The 24,557-nt window shown below is 25.6% G+C and overlaps 4 protein-coding genes and 1 non-coding gene across 19 annotated transcripts; 2 read left to right on the plus strand and 3 right to left on the minus strand.

Annotated features, from left to right (window-relative positions):
* Positions 1–164: 164 nt before the first annotated feature.
* LOC107997089 (uncharacterized) lies at positions 165–16,598 on the minus strand. 14 transcript variants are annotated; one of them, XM_017055481.3, is made up of 21 exons: positions 16,317–16,598; positions 15,610–15,656; positions 13,400–15,523; positions 12,668–13,340; positions 12,376–12,598; positions 11,866–12,297; positions 11,595–11,680; positions 11,280–11,496; positions 11,067–11,195; positions 10,658–10,761; positions 10,421–10,571; positions 10,140–10,278; positions 9,760–10,030; positions 8,918–9,672; positions 8,410–8,841; positions 8,169–8,201; positions 6,529–6,774; positions 5,791–6,157; positions 5,631–5,719; positions 4,163–4,249; positions 165–3,402 (listed from the first exon to the last, which is right to left on the minus strand). In XM_017055481.3, exons 2-21 carry the CDS (start codon positions 15,613–15,615, stop codon positions 3,322–3,324), a joined length of 6,645 nt encoding a protein of 2,214 aa, XP_016910970.1. In that variant the 5' UTR covers positions 15,616–15,656; positions 16,317–16,598; the 3' UTR covers positions 165–3,321. The 14 variants fall into 14 exon arrangements, with proteins under 14 accessions (XP_016910970.1, XP_016910969.1, XP_016910975.1 ...); XM_017055480.3 differs by having other exon boundaries at positions 10,415–10,571; XM_017055486.3 differs by lacking the exon at positions 4,163–4,249 and adding an exon at positions 4,923–4,967 and having other exon boundaries at positions 10,415–10,571.
* Positions 16,599–16,992: 394 nt separating this feature from the next.
* Positions 16,993–19,276, plus strand: LOC107997029 (vesicle-trafficking protein SEC22b-B). The gene is made up of 5 exons (XM_017055369.3): positions 16,993–17,256; positions 17,597–17,706; positions 17,774–17,934; positions 18,012–18,158; positions 18,303–19,276. The coding sequence occupies exons 1-5, from the start codon at positions 17,182–17,184 to the stop codon at positions 18,449–18,451; spliced, it is 642 nt and encodes a 213-aa protein (XP_016910858.1). The 5' UTR covers positions 16,993–17,181; the 3' UTR covers positions 18,452–19,276.
* Positions 19,277–19,306: 30 nt separating this feature from the next.
* LOC107997015 (box C/D snoRNA protein 1) lies at positions 19,307–20,957 on the minus strand. The gene is made up of 7 exons (XM_062073394.1): positions 20,820–20,957; positions 20,526–20,707; positions 20,378–20,469; positions 20,124–20,302; positions 19,841–20,038; positions 19,654–19,778; positions 19,307–19,556 (listed from the first exon to the last, which is right to left on the minus strand). Exons 1-7 carry the CDS (start codon positions 20,837–20,839, stop codon positions 19,324–19,326), a joined length of 1,029 nt encoding a protein of 342 aa, XP_061929378.1. The 5' UTR covers positions 20,840–20,957; the 3' UTR covers positions 19,307–19,323.
* Positions 20,951–23,571, minus strand: LOC107997025 (zinc finger CCCH-type with G patch domain-containing protein). Of its 2 annotated transcripts, none has more exons than XM_062073393.1 (9): positions 23,349–23,571; positions 22,952–23,176; positions 22,763–22,843; positions 22,555–22,695; positions 22,279–22,421; positions 22,034–22,212; positions 21,685–21,954; positions 21,443–21,613; positions 20,951–21,358 (listed from the first exon to the last, which is right to left on the minus strand). In XM_062073393.1, exons 1-9 carry the CDS (start codon positions 23,409–23,411, stop codon positions 21,060–21,062), a joined length of 1,572 nt encoding a protein of 523 aa, XP_061929377.1. In that variant the 5' UTR covers positions 23,412–23,571; the 3' UTR covers positions 20,951–21,059. The 2 variants fall into 2 exon arrangements, with proteins under 2 accessions (XP_061929377.1, XP_016910853.1); XM_017055364.3 differs by having other exon boundaries at positions 21,434–21,613.
* A 229-nt stretch (positions 23,572–23,800) lies between these two features.
* On the plus strand, positions 23,801–23,873 carry Trnam-cau (transfer RNA methionine (anticodon CAU)). Its single transcript has one exon. It is a non-coding gene; the product is annotated as a tRNA-Met (tRNA).
* The last annotated feature ends 684 nt before the right edge of the window (positions 23,874–24,557 follow it).

The raw sequence follows: 24,557 nt of genomic DNA on the forward strand, positions 1-24,557 counted from the left end.
AAGAATATACTATTAATGAGAAAAAATTTTTTTAAATGTGTAAATATATAGGCATAATAAAAATTATATAGAAAAAAACAATAAATAATAAAAATTAAAAAATAAAGTAATTTTAATGAAAATAAATATATATTTCATGATAAGAAAAACAAATTTTCAAAAGATTAAGATTTATAAGTTGTATTATTCTTTATTATAATAGCAATAATAATAGAGATAATAGTAATAGTAATATACAGTATACATTTTTCATTATCCGTATTTCCCATAAACATACATCGACATTTGAATTGTAAAGTGCATTAAAGATATATTATAATATGTTACATTAAGCCAGAATCGCATCATTTATAAACCATTCTATACATACATTACGCACAATTTATTTAATACTTCTGTTCAACTTTAACGTTTTTATGTTAAAATTTTATTTTGACTTTTACTTTACTGCGAGTATATCACGTAGGGAGCATTTGAGCAGATCGAATTAAATAATGAAATAAAAAATCAACTTTTAATTATCACCTATTCATAATCTATGAATAAAACATTATTACTGAAACTTACGATAAATAAATTAAGATCGAATTTAGATATTATTTGAAATTTTAAGATTAATTAAATTTAAATATTATCTAAAATCTTAAAATCAATCAAATTTAGATAAATATACTATTAAAGTTTTATTAATTTCGCAAAATATATTGTAATGATCATAACAAAAATAGATAACCCTGCTCAACGAAATCAAGATAGTTAAAAGCAATTCTAGATTAAATTTGAATAGAAAATATTTTTTTAACAATAACGTAACCACAACATATTTTGTACCTTAATGCCATTTTTCACAAAAAGAATTATTCTGATTTTGATATTGCCTTTTAAACTATATAATCAGAATATAATCATTATGAATTTCTTCAATTTTATTTAATGGCATTTACATAAAAAAGATAATTTGACAAATAGTTCTATTTAAAAATATGTATCAATATGCGAATTTGTTATATCTTTCGAAGAGACTTATGTTTATATATTTACAAATCATAAATTTCAATATATCTATATATATGTATATACATGTAACATACACAAAGATGCGATTCAATAATAATATGCTACAATTTATGCATAATATATATGCTTGAGAGTATACTTGTCATGAATATAAAATCAGATAATCTAATATATTTTACAAGACTCGACAAAACCAGCTTTACTCCAATTGTGATTAATGGCGGAAAAGAACATTATTTCACACAAATATAATAGAATTATTTTCCTTCGAACAATTTCAAGACTGTTCGTTTTATGGAAATTACGGACACTAACAGAATAAAGTCTTTTCCTTTTCTTTCTTCGCGAACGGATGAGTGTTATACATATTTTGAATACATTCGTTTAATTATATCCGCTACTGTCTTCTTGCTTTCGATCATTTTTTTATCACAAAACGCTGGACGATAAATAATGAAAAACCAATCTATAAGACTTATTCTACGTTTGTACATTGCATGAATGTTATTCTTCGTTCATCAAGTTGCCATATTTGCCATATTTCTTGGCTCATATCTAAGAATTTCCCTCGGTAATAGATAGTGAAAAATATAATATGGAATATGTATCATCAAAAGCGATCACCGAGAGGAACATAGACTTTCGGAATAATCGTATTACGCTCGTAAAAAGAAAAACGCGAAATAACATCTTTATATAGAAGCGTATTTGCTCGTTTGCAAAATATTTTCTCTTCCACTTGAGCATTAAACTTTTTATGGCATACAATTTGATAATTAGAGATTGAAACATTCTGACAGCACCAACGTTGTTGAGGGAAAAACGAACTATGCATTTTCCTTAAAGAGAAAAAGCTTATGGTTCGTATGGACGCTGCAATCTACAAGTCAGCATATATCTACAAGCATAAGCAAGTTGAAGAATAATAATGCAACTTGCAATTATTTTTTTTAAGTGATAAATATTGTTATACTGTATAATGAGAAAAGGCAAAATTCGAAACGTGCAGTTTCATTTATAACAATGAACATAAAACATAAAATATAAAACATATTGCAAAAAGATTATTTGTAAAGGAAATATATATTTATAAAATACTAGGCACCCAATTAATTGATAGAAACAATATTGGAGAAAATATTTTTAGACGAAATATATAGAATGATTATGAAGGAAAAATAAAAATTTAACATAAATATTGGCATTTTACCAATTATCCCAAATTCAAATAGATAAATGGCAGTTACGCTTCTTATTGATATAACGTTGGTATGATATACTAGTCTGATGATTAATAACAATATTTGCATGATATATCGCCTAACAATAGGATTCATAAAATTTTCAGATTTCTAACATTTCTTACATTATTGATATCTGCTTCATTTTTTATGCAACTGTTCTTTGCCAGTGTATAAAATCAGATATGACCGTGTATTATTATGTTATTAGATTATTTGTAACGAATTTTTTCATAATGTATACGATACGGTCAACATTATTCTCGCTATAATTAACATTATAACATGCAAAATGTTTCGGGAAAAGCATTCACGTAAAACTTAAATCTGAATCCTGTTACGAGCGCAAACTTAACATTCTTTTTATTCGCGATCTCATTCAACATAACACACATTAATTTTTTTATTATTAGAATTCTCGATTTTATCTTATTCAATCAATATCAAAAGACCGCGATTGAAACATTTCATCCATTCTTTTCAATGCCAGTAATACATATTTCTCTGTTTAATAATTTACATCGTTGAAAAGTATTATTTATGTATATATATTGAAAGATAAAAGTATCTACGATTCGCACGAGTTAAATCAAAGAACATTCCATTAAAAAAAATTTTTAGAAAACAAGTACCCTGTGTATATTTAACAAAATTCAGCAATGTATGAAGCACGTATTCTCCAAAATAAAAGCTGAAGAAATCCAAAAAGTAAATCCTATTAATATCAACGATTTGTTAAACTTTTTTCTATTATAAATTGTAATACTCCAAATGTTTACGGTACTATTTAAAAGCAATTATACGCTTAGAATACATATATACATATATATTCTCTAGAAATCTTATTTCTAGAAAAATGAAACTAATTTTTGTAAAATCGAAACATAGGAAATTCATGTATACTTGACTAAACTTATAACGCATCTATTCACTTACGTAATTTGAGGTATATTTGCCTGTTTAAGTTATGAAAATTTCGATTCATCTAAATAATGTGTGATCCTGATAGAATAAAAAAATCTTCTGGTTACTCATCAACGTATGTTGTTCAAGATTGTGGATTTTATCGTGGAGGATACCCGCTCTGATGTAAGTTTTTCGCTGAACGATTCTTCATGTCGCTTGGGTTGTACATCATTGGTCCCTAAAGATTATTTTTATTGAAAAATATAATATAATAGATTTAAATTATATACAAAATATTATCAATTTCATATTATCAATTATTTATAAAATTATTATACTTATTCTTGAATAATTTTGCCTATAACAAAAAATTATAGCAAAAATTACAATATTGTTATATGTTTTAAAGAAAAAAAAGATATACAATATATAATGTTTTGTAATTCAATTAAAATTATTAATTCTATTTCTTTAATATTTAAATTAATAGTTTGAAATTTATTGATTGTGATACAAAGCATAAAATATAAGCTTCAACATGTAATGCATACATTATAAGACCAATACCATAAATACATCCATCACCAAGCTCTCCCTTAGTTTTGCTATATAAATTTGAGAAGTGCTTAACATAATAAGTTTAAGCTTGATATAAATGCAAAAGCTATATGATTGTGATATAAAAAGAAATTTTATCTTAACTCTATTGCAAATGTAGAATATATTTTAATTAGTTTTGTATATTAAATAAAAAAATATTTAAGTTAATTTTGTAAGAATTATTAAAAATTTATTCAGAAATACTGAAAAAAATCACTTATATCAGAAATCATTTCATTTATAAAAATAATCAAATAAAATATAATCTACAATTACAAATTTATTATAAAATATGATTTTATAATAAATAAATTAAAATTTTTAATATATTGTTGAGTATTTATATATTTAAATGATATCACCTTTAGAATATGAAATATCTAATGCCACTGGATTACCTTGTTTTGTGGGAGGAAACGCGGATCCCTCATAGTGTAGCTCTGCACCTCTCGCGATAACGAGCTGGTTGAGCTCCATCGAGAGAACTGTGTGCCATATAATAAACACAACAATCTTTTCTCACTAACCAAATACTCATTCTATTGCTATAGTTATAAAAGTTTGTGAGGATGCAATACCGACTTTCTTTATCATAAAACATATATATTGTACCACAAAGTGATTGTAATACAGAAAATTATATAATATCAAAAATACAAATAGTTGGTATTGCAAATCTCTAATATTGTCATAAAAATATGATGATTCTTTATGATAAATATTCCTTTTAAATACAAAAATATAAATCATGCTGAAAATTATAATGTATATACAATAGTGCATTATTTTAGTGCCTTGTACCATATGTTAGTTTGTAAATTTAAATCATTTTTTATATATATATTATTATCAAAAAATTGTATACATGCAAAAGAAGAAGATTTTAAAAAAATAATTTAATAATATTGATAAAAAATAAAAGAAGATAATAGACAAGCAATTATTAGAAAATAGCTTTTACTGTTTTCTACCTTAGTATTATTTTTATCCTTACTGTAATTCACTTTCACTGTTCAAGTGTAATGTTGTTCTACTATTCAAATAATTAAAATTTGTTGAATACATATATGCATTATCATTCATGCTACAAATATTACAAACCCATGCATGTACAAAATAGTAAACAACAATGTGTAAAATTAATAAAATAGTTCTTACTATCAGCAACAATTATTATTTGGCTACATCATTCTGCCTCCCCGACTGCTTGCAAAGAAAACATAAAAAGAAAGGTAGATTAAACATAGATTTGCAACAAAGAGAATATCTATTATAATCTTGGAAAATCTACTTAATATAATGAACATTATAACACAAAAAACACATACGATTTTCATTATGTAGGAAAAAAATAATAAATTGAATTTTTTAATTTTTTTACTTAGTTTTTAAAGAAGATCTATTTCATAAATTTATATCATTTAGCATAGAATAATTCAAATAACCAAAAATATGTATAATTTTTATATACTTTTAGTATTGCACATATAAAAATATAATTTAATTTTAAAAAACAAAAGATATTAGATAAATAGACAATACACAGAACTAGGGAAAAATTACGGTACGTACAAATCGTTATTACAAATATAACTATAAAGGAATTTTGCAAAAAAAGGTTATATTTTAACATTACAGTTCCAGAAACAGGTTTAAGGGTATAATAAAGCTGCATACCAGCATACTGCAGCCATAACATAAAGATAATAAAGGAGTTGTGTATAATGATTTTTGAATATAATGAAATTGTAAATATAAATATGAAACTGTATTGTTAATGTTGTATACATGTTCATGACAATGAGAAACAATTGTATATGCATAGAAATGTTTACAAAAATTATTCGTAATAAAAAAAAAACTTACCCCTTGAGATACATTTTCAGAAGCATTTGTAGGTATGATTGATGTTGCTGTTGGAGTTAAGAAGTCTACAGGAGCACTTGGATCATTAACTATAAAAAAAATATAATTAATTAAAAAAAAAAAAAAATATACAGAATCTTAAAATCTATTAAAAATTTACCTGGAGCGGGAATAAATAACTGAGGTGACGAAGTTGCCATAGGTACCATGGGGGATGTTACTGGAGTTGGTATACTTGAAGGTGCTCCACTATTTTTTGAACCACTTGGATTCATTACATCTATATAATTGGCACGCATACTTCTACCTCTAGGTAATTTAAATTTATTCACAGTGGATTCATCAGTTTGCAAAGGTGGTTGAGATGATTGAGATGGTTGTGATGGTTGGGATGAAATTTGTTCCGTGGGAACGGGTGTTCTAAATCCCATATCGGAAGCTTTTGGAGGAGGAGCTACTGTAGTCGAATTATTGTCTCCATCTTCGTCTTTGTTCATCCATTTTTTAGCAACAGGATCCCAAACGATCTATTAGAAATAAAATAAAATATAAATAATTAAATTTTCTTTATTATTAACTATAAAAAAAATAATACAAATTTAATTTGTGTTTAATTTGTGTTAAAAATAAATATAAACTATAGGGCTCGAGTAATTTTACTGTTTAATTTTGTTAGAAACGAAAGTTGGAATGTTAAGCCAGAATATATCAATAATTCGTTAGATGTTAATTGAATAACCGAACATTGAATTATACTGGCCTTTTCCTCTTCCATCATTAAAGTCGTCATATTTACCATAAGTACTCGCGTAAGCCCTTAAGCGACAGAAAAACATAAAATATCTATCGTAATTTTTAAATAATAATATAAGATATATAACATGTTTTAAAAACTTACTGTTGGATTATTGTCATCTGGTAATATCATCTGATTTCTTGGTTTTGGAGCCAATTTGCTAAATAGACCACCGAACCAAGAACTTCCACTATTAGATGATTTCTTTTCAGCTGATTTTTCTGAAGTTTTCTTAACCGAAGCTGCAGATTTCAAAGCTGGTTTTGGAGTCTCGAGTGCATCCAGTTCTTCTAAGGGATCATATTGTTTTCTCGTTGATGGTGTCATTGAAATTGCCGGTTGCGATGACTGAAATAAAATATACAATTCATCATCGCAAAGTTGTTCCAGCAAAGTTAATCACTGTTTACTGCAATAGTGAAAATATTTATTCTTATTTATTCTATTTATAATGCATTTAATATTCTTTTTAAATAATCCTTTTCAAAAAAATATTTTACTACCACAGTAAATAGTAAATAACTTTGCTTGTATATTCATAATTTATAACTAATATAAAATAAAATTTAAAACGAAAAGACGAAGAAAGAGGCGCATCTCTTAAAAATTCAAAAAAATGAATAACATGAGAAATTTTATTATATATTTAATATTAACAAATTTATGTACATAAATGACATCTAAAACAAAAACAAATTTTATAACCATGTCTATTAATCAAATTATGTATAATTTATCAAAAATCTGTGTATTTATTCATGCCTGTTAACAACATAAAATATTATTTATTTATTTTATAAGCAGAAAAATTGACTTACAGAATTAATTTCTGCAGGTACAACTACACATGTATAATAACATTAAAATTTTAAAATTGAAAAACCTAATATCCTCTACTCACAATTTGTGGGAACATCAATATCATAAGTTTTAGTAATAGACTTTTCCATAGGAACATTTTTTAATTCCATTAAACAAAGATCATTTGTAAGTTTAACTGGTAAATCTATTGGATATGTTCCACCAAAAATAAGTGGTTTATATCGATATAATTCAGTGGAACTCTGTGAAGAATTTGAGTAAGACCATGCATCTACTGTATCGCAAATAACATCTTTCCTTCGAATATGTGGAGCTATTCTCATAACTTTTTTATCTTCGAAATTACAATATTGTGTTAATGATTGACTCATATTTTCAGAAATTATAGATGTTTTGCTTCCTAAATTTAAATCAAGTTTAGAAAAGGATTCAAAATTTACTTTGCTAAATTGAATATCTAAATCAGTAGTTGCTGATAAAGTTAAACTATTTTCATCTACATTGTCAGAATTTTTATTTTCATTATTTTTCATTTTTTTTTTAACTTTACATTTTAGAAATATGGGTGGTTGTGAAGAAGGTGGTTTTACATATCTATAATCTAATTTCTTTTTTCTATTTATATCTTTCAGATATATTGTATTATTTGATAAAATTTTTGGATAAGTTGTTGTTACTTTTGGATATGTTATTATTTTTCGCAATTTCATAAAATTTTCATCGAAATTTGTTGATCTAAAAGGATTAGAAGTTGATGATATATTCGTAGAAATATTAATACTCGAATCAGAAGAATAAGAAGTGACGCATCGATTTGAATTTGTTAATACTTTGCGTCGTCGTAATGAACTAATATTGGTGTCATCCAATAACCATTCAGGATCGAGATTACTATCCGCAGTAAGCATATAATTACTTACTTCAACAGTAGATGTTTTTTCTTCTCTTTCCGTCTGTCCATGTGTAAGCGTTAAAAAAAAGATGAAAAAATATTATTTTTATACATATATATGATTTGTCAAAAAATTTTACACAAGATGTTATTCTATAAAAAAGTCAAACATAAAATATTTAAAATATATATGAAATAATACAAAACAAATAAATGTAATATTTAAAATCATATATATATAATATTATAAATTGGAACAGTAGATTTACCTCATAGTTCCATTTTTCCTGTTGTTGAGAATCATCAATATCACCTTGTTCAGGAGGATATGATGAATGAGTTGATTGTTGCCAATTTGAAATGGTACTGTCGTTTCTTCCATAATTATTTTGATAATAAGAATCTTGATTCCAATATTCTTGTTGTTGTGGTTGCTGATAAGATTCTTCATTATTTTTTGTATATTGCATACTTTGATCATATGTGTCTGGTATATTTGATGGTAAAGATAATGGTTGCCATTCTGATTGTGTATCAGTCGTGGTTACTTCCATCATTGATGTTGGACCTTCTCTGTATTCAGATTGAATCGTATTCCATTGTTGTTGTTTTATCTCATGGACTTCTTGATTTTGTACATTGTTATATGATTCTTGTTTTGTTTGAGAAGTATAAATTTCATTCTCAATAATTTCTCCCATCTATAATAAAATAATATTTCTTTTTTTTTTAATATTTCTATTATTATAATATAAAAATTTATATTTTTAAACTTACATGGCATTTACCAACAATTTCAGATAAATTATTGAACCAAGTTAAAGTTGTAGTTTCATCAACAGACTCTTTATAAACTGGATCGTGATATCTAATCCTGTCTCCTAAATTGTAAACTGCATTGATAAATGATTTTTTGTACTTTGATGGTTCATTGAAAATATTTACTGCAATTTGTTCTATATACAATAAAGCTTTTTCTATTAATCCATGATCTACCATTTTTATTGCCAAATCAAATTTAAAGGTTTGAAGATCTATTAATGTAAAACCTGGTTCACTGAGATTTCTAGCATATTCATATATTTCCGTAAGCATAATAGCTTCCGTTGTGAAAAATGCATTATAGGGTTTATGATGGTTTGCACCAATTAATACAAGCTTTACATTACTTGCTCCATAAGTACCAAAATCAACTTGTGCAAGTATATAACAAAAATGAGCTGCGTAAATATCTCCTCGCGTAGAAAGTGTATCTCCAAGAGTTGTAATTGAGCGACGATTAATTTCTGGATTAGCAGATGTGTTTGATATAATCATAGCTAAATGAGGTCTCCAATCATCCCATCGTGGATCTGATATACCAGTAACAACAGCTGGTACACGACCAGAATGAAGTTGATATAAAGTTTGTAATGGATCGTGGAATGGTAAACTATTAGCAAAACGTGTCATTACAGACGCATGTGTACGTTTATCCAATTTGCTAGCTAAGAAGAGTGCATGTCCCCAAAGACCTTCATTCATTGCATATTCTGCATATTAAATATAATAAAATTTATAATATCTAAATATTTAAATTCATTCATTGAATAATATAAAAATTATGAATTTATATTTACCTAGTGCTTCTTGAACTAATCCATAAAGCAATGTGTTTCTAAACTCGTCTGTTATTTGTTCAATGCTTTTTCGTGGTTTATTTTCGATTTTTTCGGATGCTATTACACTATCTTGATTACCTTGAATACTATCTCCAATTGATATTCCTGATCTTTGAGATATTACTGATTCTCTTCTTCCCGAATCTTGTAATTTTTGCTTATTCATATCGTAAGGATATGCATCTTTGTTTCTGAGTAATAATGCTGCTATATCAACACCAACAACATTCTAAAAAAATATATAGATATAGATAAATATAACTAATAATTTATGATTATTTTAATAATAAATAATAATAAATAATAATTATAATTTATCTTAAAAGAATATATCTTACTCCATTTTGTTGAATCAACATAATCATTAATTCATATAAAAGTATATATGAGGCACGATCGACCATTTCTTCGTTTGATGCTGCTTTTTTAATTTTATTCTCGCAATATTCGATAATAGTTTTTTTATGAGTAACACCCCTAAAAAATATATATATATATGATATTATATAATAAAATTTATAATAAAAATTATTAAAAAACTAAATGAAAGATGTTTCAAAAATTAATGATAACACATGATGACACATGCTTAGGATAGTAGATACTGAATTACACTTGCTTAATTAAAGGACCAGGATAAGCTCGTAAATCACGTGCTATAGGATCATGCGAAAGTAGATTTTCCAACTTAAAAATGTCTACTTTGGCTCTTTCACCATCAGATGGATAAGCTGGATATACATGTATCAAAGATCCAATAGAAAAACATCCTAAACATAATAAAATAAATTTTCTTAAATAAATTATATTTAATATAATATTTAATAAATTATATTTAATCAATTTTAAATCATACCATATGCATGTGAAATAGAAAACTTAGTTGGTGTCATGCGTGCAGATGTAGCTGCTGAATCTTCAAGCATAGACATATCACCTAAAGTTCGTTTGTCAGTTGCTCTGAAAAATATGATTTTTATCATTAAATAATTAAATTAAAACGAATAATAATATAATGAGGGCAACTACAATTAGAAAAAAAATTAGCTTGTTTCTACATAATAATATTTACAAATATATAAATATTTTGATGTATCAATTTTTAATAAACACTAGCTATAGTAAAGACTTCTAACATCTACCTAAAGAAAATTTTTTAAAATACATCATGAAAATATATTAACTAAATTACTTTCAACAATAGAAGATTGATATTTTCAACATTTTGAACAAGTGTCGAACCGAGAGAATTCTCTCGGTCTCACCTATTTAAATTTTGATAACTTGAATTCTGTCTTCGTTGCGGACTCCTAGTCCATTCAGGATATCCGAAATACGGAACATATAATGCTTTGTTTGGCGAGTAGAAGCATGCACTTGAATTTGTAAAAAATCTAACACATAATTAATATTATAAAATCTATAGGAAAATAGAACTAAAATTTTCTGATTTAACCCTATTTTAATTTTTTGCTTACCTTTCGTCGCAAGAACTACGCCCAGAATGAACACTTGCTCTGTCTTCTGGATAATTACCAACACCACGAGAAATATGTTGTTGCTGATGTTGATTAGCGTAATATTTATGATACCATTCTGAATAGAGAGCAGGATTTGTACGTCGTAAATTTTCAATATATGCATAATAATTATTGGCATAATGAACACCATAATCATATCCAGGAACACCATATCCTATAACATGAAACAATTTAATTATTATATTATTATATTAATTTAATTAATATTTTCTAAAATAAAAATTTAACTAATTTTACAATAAATATACTTGCCATTATAAGGATAATAAGGATCTCTTGTTCGCATATAATATTCTCGATCTCTATCGTTATAAGAGGATCTACTGGATGGTCTAGATCTAAAAAAGCAAAAAGATATAAAATATATAAAACACTACATATTAAAGTATTAAATTTATTATTTATTATAATTATTATTATTAATTATTATATATATATAAATTTAATAAAAACTTAATAAAGCATGTACGTATATATATATATATATATACATGTGCTTCATATAATACAAAAAAATATTTACCCTCTACTATAAGGATCATCATAATATTCTCTTCTATATGGATCTCTTATATCATAATCATCGTATCGTCTTGGTCGTCTATCGTCTCTTCTTCTATCACGATCAAGATAATCACGATCTCTAGAATATCGTAAATCATAGTCTCTAATTTCTCTACGTCGCATCCCATCATCAACTCTATCTTTTCTACGGTCGTCTGGTCTTCTTCTAATATCTCTATCATCTATATCTTCTTTAGCTCTGTTTCTTCTATCTATTTCTTCTCTTGCATGTCTATCAAGATCGTCTCGACTATGATGCTTACGATCATCCTCTCGATAAGGAATTTCTCGACGATCGAATTCATCGCGTGTATTATATGTTCGATCATTTTCTCCTCCACGACGACGATCATAATAATAATCATCATCATATTCTCGTTCACGATCATAACTGCAAATAAATTAATATAAAATATTAGATTATCAAATAACTTTTATAATTTTTATCAAAAGTTAATTATCTACTAACTATGCACTTTTTCGTTCGTATTCATATCTTCGACGTTCCGAACTGCTATCACGTCGTCTTTCTCTACTATCATCTCTACTATTTCCGGAAACCTCATCATCTTCGTCTTCATAAGAATCTCTACGATTTGATGCACTAGAAATTCCTTGACTCTCGCGCATTGATGCACCAACAGCTTCCTCCCGTTTATTTCTTGAATCAGTAGTTTGATCTTGTATTGTAGCTAAAATCAAATATAAAAATTTAATAAATATAAATATTGAATTTACTTAAATATAAAATTTTTTCTTACAATTTATTGAAGGAACTTCTTGAGAACCTGTAACTACTCTTCCATTAGTTCTATCATCTGAAGATTGAGCAACTTCATTTGGAAATGCACCGCCCGGTATTTGTCTAAGATTTTCATCTGTTTGTTGTACAGGATCTTCAGATTCATTACCTCTTCCAGGCACTTCTCGGGTTTCACTTGGTTCTAACATAATTTGTGATTGAGACTGATACCTTTCTTCTCCAGATGGATCATTTCGTGATTGCTGTGGAGGTAGAGATCGTTCTCTACCAGACGGATCATTTCGACGTTCCATTGTATCAGAATCTGCTCGTGAGAGTAAAGGAACATTTCTTTCTTGTCCAGGTGGAACATCGCGCCGTTCTGATCTTTCAGATATGTTTCTTATCTGAAGACTTTGTTCTTGACCAGAAGGATCATTTCTTCTTGGATCAGATAATCTTTGACCGGATTGAATATATTGTTCCTGTCCTGTTGGGTCATTTCTACGAGGATCTATAGAGCTTGATTGTCCTGGTACTTCGCGTAAAAATGGAATGTCATTAGGCACTTCGTCATTTTCGTCATCTTGACTCGGCGGAGTTGGTTCATGTTCTTGATGAGAATCAGTTAATTCTCCAGTTTCCAAAAAAGTATTTCTATCATTTGATGCAAATTCATAATTATCTGGTACCTGTAAAAAATTTTATTTTTTTTTATTTCATAAAAAAAATTAATTTGTTACTTTTATACCTGTTCAGATTGAAGAAGTGAATGGGATCGCGTAGATTGTTGCGCGGAAGGTACTTCAATATTATTTATTTCTTGCCTAAAATCACGCATATTAACTATCTCCTTGGTAGAATTCAGAATTGGTTTAGGATCATTATCTAAAGTTTCCTTATTTATGGAATCTCTTGAACCATATATATCGCGTTCTTGTAATGATGGCGTAACTACTTCTAAATTTACAAATTCTGAAGGCTGTTGAATATTTTCATAGTTTTCTACATTTTGTTCTATACCCCATTCTTTAGATGAACAAACATTATCTTTTGAATACCATGTATTTTCTGAGACATGTTGTAAAGTATCTTGACTATACCATTGATCATATCCACTTTGTGCTACATTATCTATAGGTTTAATGTTTGTTATTTGATATGCATTAAGTACTGAATGTTCTTGACTAATAACTTTTTGATTATCATTAGAATGAATATTTTCTGTACTAAGTGTAGCACAATCTAAAGGCAATACAGATATATTATCAGATGTAGTATTATTATTAGAAGCTGTATTTTGACCCCATCCATCATCACATGTAATAGGTTGTATTTCTTTGGAATCATTTTGATTTTCTAAATTTTTATTTAATTTATTACCAAGACTTAACTGTTCTAATTTTGTAGGTAACTCTTCTGTTGAATTACTTTTACCCCATTCTACTGAATCATTTGCTAAATTAAAATCATTATTTTCTTGAATAGAAATATTTTCAGAACTTGCAACAGTTGATACAGTTTCAGGAGTAGCAGACATATTAAGTCGAGAATCAGAAAAATGTGATTTAGCAATATTTGTTTTTATATGTATATTAGAATCTTTAGAATTTACAGAATTTGGAATTAATGAAGATATAGATTTTTTTCTTTCTTCTTTAAGTTCTATATTTGGATCTGTTGCTGAAGTAGCATTAGATTGAATATGATGAGGTGGTATTGTATGATTTTGTTGTCGATCATTTGTAGAAACTATACCAGTAATTTCTTTTTTAACATTTTCTTCTACTATATTATTATTTTCTTGCTGTTCTTGTAACCATTGAGATGCATTATTATCATTCATTTCTTTCCATGACTGTGAAATTTCAGTATTTGTTGCTTGTGACCAAGCATTGAATTCATCATTAGCATTATAATTTTGTGATATTTGCTGAGTTTGATTTAACAATGTAGATTCCTGATTTTGAGCATTCCATTGAGAAGATGATATATTAATTTGATTGGACCAATTTTCATCATTTGCATCATTTATAGAATGTTCTTTATTCTCTGTAGAAGATGGAAGGTGTTGAATTGATCTTGTTTGTTGTATTTGTGATGCATATTGATTACTTATATTATCAAAATTTTGTGCTTCTTTATCCATTTTTTGATCTTGCCAATGTCCTGATATATTACTCTGATTTTGCCAATTTTGTGGGGTTATTAAATTTGTCTGATCAGATTTAATCCAATTGTAATTGCTGCTAACTAAAACAGGACGTGATGTTTGATGTTTTTGATTTTGTATACTTGATTTTTGTTGTGAATATGAAACATTTTGAGACTGATCACTTGTCCATTGAAGCTGATCAAAATTCATAGAACCAGATTTCACAGAATTTGTTCGAGGGGGTGGTGCATACTGTTGATATTGATTATAATTTGAATAAGGTGTAAAAGAATCTGTATGATTAGGAACTAGAGATCTACTAGCAACATTTCCTGATGTGTTTCTATCTGGCATTGAATTCTGATTAAGCAAATCAGATTTTTTACCATTAACATTTTGATAATAGTGGTCTTGAACAGAATTAGATATTAACTGTCCTTGATTATATGAAGGTATATAATGTTGTTGTTGTCGTTCTTGTTGTGATGATTGTTGTTGTTGATTATCTGTTTGTTTATCAAAATCCCAATTCCATGAATTATTCCAAGGATCATTTGATTGTTTTGGTTGATTCAAAAGAGATGGTTGATGTTGAATGGAATCATTTGATGATACTTGTGATGGTACTCTAGACATTGGATTCCATACAGTCTGATTATGAGCTCCATATCCTAAACTGTGATCTGCTCTAGACCTAGATGGTCTAGCTCTATAAGGATTCTACAAGTATATTTTACAAGATGTTAATACATAGAAATCAATTTTATTTGATTTTTTTATAATATTGTATTTTAAATTTTACTTACACTCATATTGCCTTTATGATAAGGATTTTTTTTTATTTACACAAAATCTATAAAACAATAAATAATTTATATATAATATTCATTGTATTATAAATAAAAGTTTTAAACAATCATTTATAAGAATTTTATTATTTTTTTTACAAAATGATGATATTATATATGATATTATATATTATATTTTATATATATATATATATATACATGTTGTACATATAGTTGTATACTTATAATATGTATTTTATATTTAAATATTTATAAATGTTTTTAAAAAAATTCAAAATATAATTTTAAAAAGTATTGTTAAATTAATAAAATACATATAAAAATATATTTTCATAGTACAGAAAATATATATGAAGATGTCATTAAATATTTATTTTTCATAGTTTTAATAACATTTCCGTATTGAAAAAATGACATTTTGCAAAGTAAAACTAAATCAAAAAATTAGTTAAGATTTTTACACCAACACTGGTAATAGTTTATTTTGAAAAATAAAATTCCTTAAAACTTTTTATACTAAAAGTTTAAAATTACTATAATTATATAACGAAAATCATGAGAGAGCAGTTATTGTATGCAAATAATATAACTAATAAATAAAAAAAAAGCTAAAAAGTGAAAAATTGAAAACATCGTATCGAAAGTTGGAATACCAGCTGTGATACCCAACTTAGCGTTCAGGGACCTTTCGTACGTTCACTCACCTAACTATCGTGTCTGGCACTGGTATCCATACGCGAGAATAAGCATTATTTTTTCGCACAAAACATTCGAATCGTTACTTTAATAAAATCAATCGTTTATTGACGTAAATCAAATTTTTACGAAACAAAATGAAAAAATCACAAATATGTAGACATTTTATGAATACTATAAGGAAGATGTGGGTTAAGCACGTCACGAATTTTTCTCGTTGACTTTCCACGCGAGCAGAACCATAGACGCGCACAGCGCGGACGCGTTGATCTCAAACGTCAAAAAGACCTCCAATAAAATCTCGTTAGATGGCATTGTAATATAATTTAAAATATTTTATGAAATAAAAATATGATTTAAAATATTTTACAAAGTACAAAAATATTTAATTAATTAGTCAAATTTTTAATTAATAACTTGTTAATAGATAAAATAATGATTTTTAAACATTTATAAAAAATTTCAAAATATTAAAATGTAATAAAATATTACTTATTTGATATGAAACAAATAGTTATAAATCTTATAATTATTTATTTATTTTTGTTCATTTTATTACAATTTTTCATTTCTAATATAAATTACTAATATTAATATTATACTATTTCGAATATTTTTAATTAAATTAATCATAGAATATAAAAACGATTGATATGAAAAACAGAGATATAATGTATTCAATGGAAGCTTTAAAATGTTCCACAGTGACTGACGTGGTATGATAAGAGTGGATCGTGGATATTAAACGAAGCGGTCACACCGTGGCCAGTTCTACGTAAATGGATTGCAGGTGGTGAAGAATTGATTATTTCACAAAGATTTTAATATTTTTTTCTACATTTTTGGTGACGAAATTAATTAAACTCTATTAAAATGGTGTTGTTAACAATGATTGCAAGGATAATAGATGGTTTACCATTAGCAGCAACCATGCAAGAAGATGAACAGGTTAGAAATCTGTTATGATGAAACGTCAATTTACTGTTGAATTTAAAAAATTTTTTGATTTTTATTTATTTATATAACAAATCATTTTATATAATTTTTTTAAATATAATTATATAATTGTAATTTATTTATAAATTATTGATTAAAATAATAAATTAATATTTTTTATTATTTTTATATAATATATTTATTTTCAGATTTGTATCAAATATTTTTCATATAAATTTAAATAATATTAATTTTTTTAATTAATGTCATATGTTTATTAAAGTAAAACATACATATATGTTTATTAAGTAAAAACATTTTTATTTATTAATTATTTTTTAATTCTTTTTAGACAGGAAGAAGTATTTTGGAATATCAAAATCAAGCGAAAATGTTATTTAGAAGATTAGGACCTCAGTCTCCAACTAGATGTACTATAGAAACAGGTCCATATTTATTCCAGTAAGTTTCTTCATATTACAGTTTATAAATTATATAATAATAAATTATCAGTTGTTTTAATTTACAGTTATTTAATTGAAAATGATGTATGCTATTTGGTATTGTGTGAAAAGAATTATAGTAAACGGATTGCATATAGTTATCTTGAAGACATAGCACAAGAATTTCATTCATTATATGGTAGACGTGTTAATTCAGTTACTAGGCCCTATAGTTTTATTGAATTCAGTATGTATCACTTTCTTTGTTTTATATTTTATATTTTATAATTTAGTTTTTGTTTTATATTTAAAATTTTTTTTCAGATACATATATTCAAAAAGCAAAGAAAGTTTTTTTGGATGGTAGATCAAGAAGAAATATGAATGCACTCAATAGCCAATTACAAGATGTGCAGAGAATTATGGTTCAAAATATAGATGATGTTTTGCAGAGGGGTACAGTTCTTTCAGGTAATAATATAGTATATGTATATATTTTCTAAAATATTTTATAAAATATATATATATATATATATATATATATATATATATATAAAATTAATCTTATTTAATCTTATTTAAATATTTTTTAATGAATTATCATTTATTTTGCAGAACTAGACACAAAGACACAAAATTTGTCCATGTTATCACAAAAATATAAAAAGGATGCAACTTACTTAAATAGTAAGTCTATGTATGTAAAAGCTGTGGCTGGACTCGTTGCATTTTTAGTCTTCCTGTTATATTTTTTTATTCTTTAGTTCTTCAATTTATTTGATATATTAATTATTATCTAAAATCTGGTTTTTATCATTATTATTCCCGATATTGTTTTTTTTTTTTTGGGTGTAGCAAATATTTTTTTCTGCGAATTTACTTTTCCATATGATATATTTAAATGTTAAGTCTATTTAAAATTAAAAATGATGTACATATATTGTATTCAGAGAAATACTAGTCGCAAGGAATATAATAATATTGATATCGTTCAAGATATAACTTTCATATATTATTATGCAGTAAATATAACAGTTCTTTATATAATTAATACATTATATTTGGTTTAATTTAGTAAAAAAAATAATATTAAGTATTCCATAAAAAATAAGACAATATATACAATCATTGTTATTGTTATATTAAAAATTACGTTATTTTTTTATTTTATTTATAAGCCAAAAAAATATTACATTCAAGATTGACATTTTATCATATATATATATATATATATATATATATATATATATATATATATATATATATATATGATAAAATAAAATCATATATATATATATAATCATATATATATATATATATGATTTTATATAATTTATAAAATTCTTAATAATTTACTGTTTAAAAAACAGTAAAATAAAATAAATTTATTCCTGTGATTTTATTATTCTCTGAAATCTAAAAATATTAAATATATGTGTTTATGTATTTACATTTTTGGATGTGGAATCAATGACTCATTAATATTATTCTATTTATATATAATTCAGTTGTATTAATCAATTGAAATGTTGTATTTATATAATAAAAAGAATTGAATTTGTATATTAATTCGAATTAAAAAGGAAAAACAATCGATTTATCTATAAAATTTTACAATGTATAATAAAAAGATATTTTATTGTCCCATTTTAATTAATTCATCATAATTGGGAATATTAAAATTTGATAAACATTCATTTTTTCGATCATCATTTAGTTTTTCTTCTTCAGAATCAGAAAAATCAGAATTAAAAAAATAATTCACAGTTGAATTTTTTTCTTTTATATTTGTTTGATTGTGTGTTCCATTATTTTTTTTTAACATATTATTATGAATAGTATATTTTGAAATATTTTCATCTTCATCATCTAAAAATATATATTATATAAATGTTAATTCATATATTATAAAATAAAAAAAATTACACTTTTAAAAGACAATAATAATTATATATGAAAAACATACCTGTATCTATTATTTCATACATATATGAATGATCTTTCAAAATTACATATATTATTGGAAATTCAATTATAATTTTATTTTCTAAATTTTCCTTTAATGAAAGTGTGATGTCCAATTCATAAAACCTAATCATTAACATTTAGTAATTCATTTTACTTAAAAGATTATAGAGATTAAATATACTTACTTTAAATTTGATTTTACAACTTTTTCTGCTTTTAAAAGAACTTTTATTCCATATAATCCAGCTGCTTGATAAAATTGTAATTTCTCATTTAAAGATATTCTTAGATTTAATTCCTCTATATCACTTTTATTTTTTACTGATTTAATAGGGTATAAAATCTCTTCTAAAAGCGATGATAATCTTGTAGATTCTAAAGCTCTATAATAATTGCAATATTCATTATGATAATGAATCATAGTGTGTATATATATATATATTATATAAATATGAAGAGAAATTTTACCTTTCTGTAATCCATTTTGTGCATTCTGCTTGAGGGAAAATCCATTCTATTCTCCAATATAATTCATTACTTTTCCAATTTAAATATGTTGTATTATTTTTATGCCTACTAAAATGTTGTGGCATAAATTGCAAAGTAATATTCCTTTTGATTGCAGCTATTCTTAATTTATTCAGATGCTATAATGATAATATTTATAACATAAACCTTCCATATATGATATATGTATAAAAAAAATTAATATTTTAACAAACCACTGGTAAATTGATTCGACGTGTACACTTCTTAAATGGATCTCTTTTCAATTGATCAACTGTTCTACCTACTTCTTCAAGAAGCCTATAATCTATAAAATGATAAATATTTAAAAAAATTTTCAACGACTTATAAAATTCAACTTACCGCTCAAAATATCTAAATCCGTAAATGATTTTAATGGTATAAATTTTGTTCTATCTCGAATACCATCACATTCTAATTCTTTTTTATGAATATTTATACATTGAAGACAACAAGTCCTAACCTCACATTTTGGACATGTATATTTTGCTTTATTTTCACCGCATACTTCACAATCTTCAATCCTATAAATAACAATACATTAATTTTAATATACATTCATAAGTTGAAAAAATTAAAATATAATTAATATTATTCTAATTGAATAATAATATCGTAATTTTAAAAATACCATACTTGACATTAGACGTCGCCATATTGAATATTGTCTTGTAAATTTCAATTATATATAAATCATATAATATTACAAATATTTAAAATCATTAATTATATGTAATATACAAAAATAAAATTATTGACGAAATAAATATTGTTATATTATAAGGTTTATTTATTTATATTTTTTATACATATTAATAGATAATATATATAAGCTAATTTCTTATAGTAAATTAAAATTGCATATATATATATACATCAAAATATTGATAATTTAGCTCTATTTTTTCGTTGATCTTGTTCAACAGCAATACTTTTTTCAGATGCTCTTAAACTAATAAGTTCTTTTTGTTTCTCATTATATTTCATTATAATGTTATTATAATGAACACTTCCTTTTGCATGTCTTGTCAATGATTCTTTTAATTTCGTCGATTCTCTTTCTAATCTTAAAATAGTTTCCCCAATTTGTAAACTTGCTACATTTAATTGTCGATTGGATTCTGTCTTGAGATTATTTTTACCTTTTGAAATATTTTTTTGTATTTCATTTTTAGCTGCAAATAGAAAGAATTATTTGATAAAATAATTAGAATATAATTTAAAAAATACAGGACTTTTTTTAGACATACGTTTATCACCTAAAGTTGCATTTATGAAATTAAAGATATTATTTTCTTCTCGTTCTTTTTCTCTTTGATATTGTTTTTCTCTTTGTTGTTCTAATTTTTGTTGTTGTTTTCGCATTTTACGTTCCACGGAAAATAAATTTTTATCTCCACCAGCATTTTCTCGCAGTTCCATACAATGATCTAAAAATAAATGTTTTTAATTAAATAATATATACATATTTATAAACAATATAATAATAAACAATATATACCTAAAGATTTACCAGCTGGTAATACTGTTGCTTCAACTGGTTCTACTCTTCCATCTGAATGTTTTCCAAGTCCAGTACCTGCTATGTATCCCATTTGAGCCATTAACTTGCTACCTATACCGCGTGTATATTTTTCCCAATTTCCCAAAGGTGTGTTACTTTCTACTGTCAAAAGAGATTTATGAACAACTTCTTCTTTAGAATATTCTGTCGAATCACTTTCACCATCACTATCATCAGATGTATCTGACATCTCCAAATCTGCATCATCTATAATAACATGAAATAATTAAATGAAATAAATATGAAAAAATTAAATTTGAATATAACTAGTTAATAAAATACATACTAAGTGGTAAAAGATCTTGGAGAAAAACTTCTGTGATATTACCACTTGCTTCAAATTTAATTCTGAAGACATCTCCTTCTTTTTCAGGCATTTTTAATACAATGCATCTATGCCATAACTGATTTTTTTGCTTTGCTAATACTCTACTGCCCATTTTTATACTTTGAAAATCAGGCTCTCTATAAATAAAGATTTCCTTTTTGATTTTTGTTTGTATTTTGATTATTAAATAGGGATCTATTTACCTATATTCTTGTATGCTAGATAATGATACTAATTCTCCATGTGAAAATCTGCAATCTTCATCAGAAAATTTACATTTTCCATCCAAATAATATGGACATGGAAGCATTTCTTTATGTGTTGGATTTAGAAAAAGTACTCTGACCTAGATAATAATTTATACTTAAATCCTTAGAATTATATAATAAATGTAAATAAAGAAAGTTTCCTGTTATTTTTTAAAAGAATATTCAAATTAGTATTAATGTAAATCTAATTACAACTAATTCTTCTATTACCTTTATATCTTGCATATTTTTTATTTTTGTCCTATCATTTTGATAAACAGAACATATCATAGCATTATGATAACCAATGCCACCCCAACTGCTACCATGGGGAGCTCTACATTTCATGCCTTCAAGCTGCCTCAACTCATCCTACAAGATGAACTTGCACCGTATAATTGTGTCATTTCTATGCCATATAGAATACTTGCATACTGACTTCTATATTATTTGAAGCTCCATCATCTTGTTTATCCTGTTCTTTATTCTCAGAATCATTTGAAGTTTTCTCCAGTTCTGCCTAATGAATTTACATCAAAAGAAATGATATAGGATTATTTTCTTGGATCCCTTGTATCCTTTTCCCATTTCCCTTTTTTGAAATGAAATGAAATTTGGAAAAAATCACCTTAAACAAGGCATATTCTTTTGCTAATGGATCGTCCATATCATCATCGCCGTCAACATCATCATCATCATCATCATCATCTAAATCTTCACTGGATGTTTCCACACCTTGTAAACTTTCTTTTGTTAAAGTAATGAGTTCTTGTATGTCCGATTGTAAACTTAATAAATTTTCCCTATCCGCTTCTTGCGTAGTTACGGATAAGGTTGCTTGAACTTGAGCTAACTAATGTGGTTAAAAAATGTTTAGAATACAGATATCAAAGGAATTTTTATAATTAAAAAATTAATTATAAAAATATTTAAATTAAATTATAAAAAAATAATTGTAAAAATAATTCATATAAAAGGTTATACTATTTTTGTTCGTAAAACATCGAAGAAATTGTAATTCATACCTGTTGTTCATATTGTGCGATTGCTTCCCTTAAACTTTCAGCGTCTGTCATATTATCTGTCATATTGTCTTACCCTGTATTGATTTAGAAATTCGTAAGTTTGAGAATTCACAAAAAACAGTTTTGACAGTTTACATTCGGGTCCTTTCTATCCTGTATAATTTAACGATCGTAGCAGAGCATTTATACCAATATCAAAAGAATCCGATTTGAATACCCTAAATGTTCATGTCCATTACGTGGCGACATCTGAGCTAAATCATTACGAACCATGTTTGAGATACATTAACAATCAATAGAAAAAATTTTTTTCGCTTTTAAAAATTTTAAATTTATAACGTTAAGAATTTATTTATATAAATTTATAATAAGTAATAATGTATTTTATATAATTTTAATTTATATTGAAAAAAAATGGACTTAAATATAAAAAAAGAAAAACATTTAACAACGCCTCGGTAGCGCAGTAGGCAGCGCGTAAGTCTCATAATCTTAAGGTCGTGAGTTCGATCCTCACCCGGGGCAGGAATTTTTTTTCAAATTATAAAAAAATATTATTTTAATTTTAATCATTTTTATTACCAATGTATAGAGATATTCTATTTCGAAATAAAGAAAAGTTATATAAAATTTTGATCGTTTTTGACATCCACTATATATCTAATTTATATTTTTAAAAATATAAAAAAAATACATTGTTTTTTGTTATGTATTTATATATAATGTTATATATTAAAAAATTGAGAAGATATATGGTATATATGATATAAGAAATCAAGATATAAGAAATAAGTGTCGAAAAAGACAGAAACGTACAGTTTTATAAACGAGAAACGGAGCAAGAGACAATTATGTAAATGTAACATTTGCCAGAGGGATTCGAGGCTTCTTGGAATTGAAATGTGGTAGTTAAAACGAGTTGTGAATTGTTTGTTGCCCTTTAGCGATACCACAATTTGCAAGCAAACAGCCCATTAAGTTGAAGTTGCCATAGCCTCTACCTTTATACGGTGAATAGGTGTTGCGACCCCTTCGCTGGAATAAATCTACCGAAAGCGACGTTCAGTTCCATCATATCCAACTACTATAGTTGTATATTTGCCTTATATAAAGAAAAAAATGTCGATATATTAAATTGACAATATTTTCAAACATATTGTACTATATTTTAATAATTTTTGATCATCGCTTTTACGACATTCAAGTAAT

The sequence above is a fragment of the Apis cerana genome, linkage group LG3 (assembly GCF_029169275.1).
Source record: "Apis cerana isolate GH-2021 linkage group LG3, AcerK_1.0, whole genome shotgun sequence".
Taxonomy (NCBI): domain Eukaryota; kingdom Metazoa; phylum Arthropoda; class Insecta; order Hymenoptera; family Apidae; genus Apis; species Apis cerana.

Bases quoted from the DNA above. Each gene is read 5' to 3' on its own strand.
- LOC107997089 (XM_017055480.3), bottom strand. The intron at 10,279-10,414 runs GTAATTCAGTAT...TATATTTTTTAG, and splicing joins GGTCCTTTAATTAAGCAAGT to GGGTGTTACTCATAAAAAAA. The intron at 8,842-8,917 runs GTAAGTTTAAAA...ATTTTATTATAG, and splicing joins AAATTGTTGGTAAATGCCAT to ATGGGAGAAATTATTGAGAA.
- LOC107997025 (XM_017055364.3), bottom strand. From the start codon at position 23,411: ATGACAGATAATATGACAGACGCTGAAAGTTTAAGGGAAGCAATCGCA. The intron at 22,696-22,762 runs GTCAGTATGCAA...TTCATCTTGTAG, and splicing joins GAGCTTCAAATAATATAGAA to GATGAGTTGAGGCAGCTTGA. The intron at 21,359-21,433 runs GTATGTCTAAAA...TTCTATTTGCAG, and splicing joins TGCAACTTTAGGTGATAAAC to CTAAAAATGAAATACAAAAA.
- LOC107997029 (XM_017055369.3), top strand. From the start codon at position 17,182: ATGGTGTTGTTAACAATGATTGCAAGGATAATAGATGGTTTACCATTA. The intron at 17,257-17,596 runs GTTAGAAATCTG...AATTCTTTTTAG, and splicing joins CCATGCAAGAAGATGAACAG to ACAGGAAGAAGTATTTTGGA. The intron at 18,159-18,302 runs GTAATAATATAG...TTTATTTTGCAG, and splicing joins GAGGGGTACAGTTCTTTCAG to AACTAGACACAAAGACACAA.
- LOC107997015 (XM_062073394.1), bottom strand. From the start codon at position 20,839: ATGGCGACGTCTAATGTCAA. The intron at 20,039-20,123 runs GTAAAATTTCTC...CAATTATTATAG, and splicing joins ACAAAATGGATTACAGAAAG to AGCTTTAGAATCTACAAGAT. The intron at 19,557-19,653 runs GTATGTTTTTCA...ATATATTTTTAG, and splicing joins GTATGAAATAATAGATACAG to ATGATGAAGATGAAAATATT.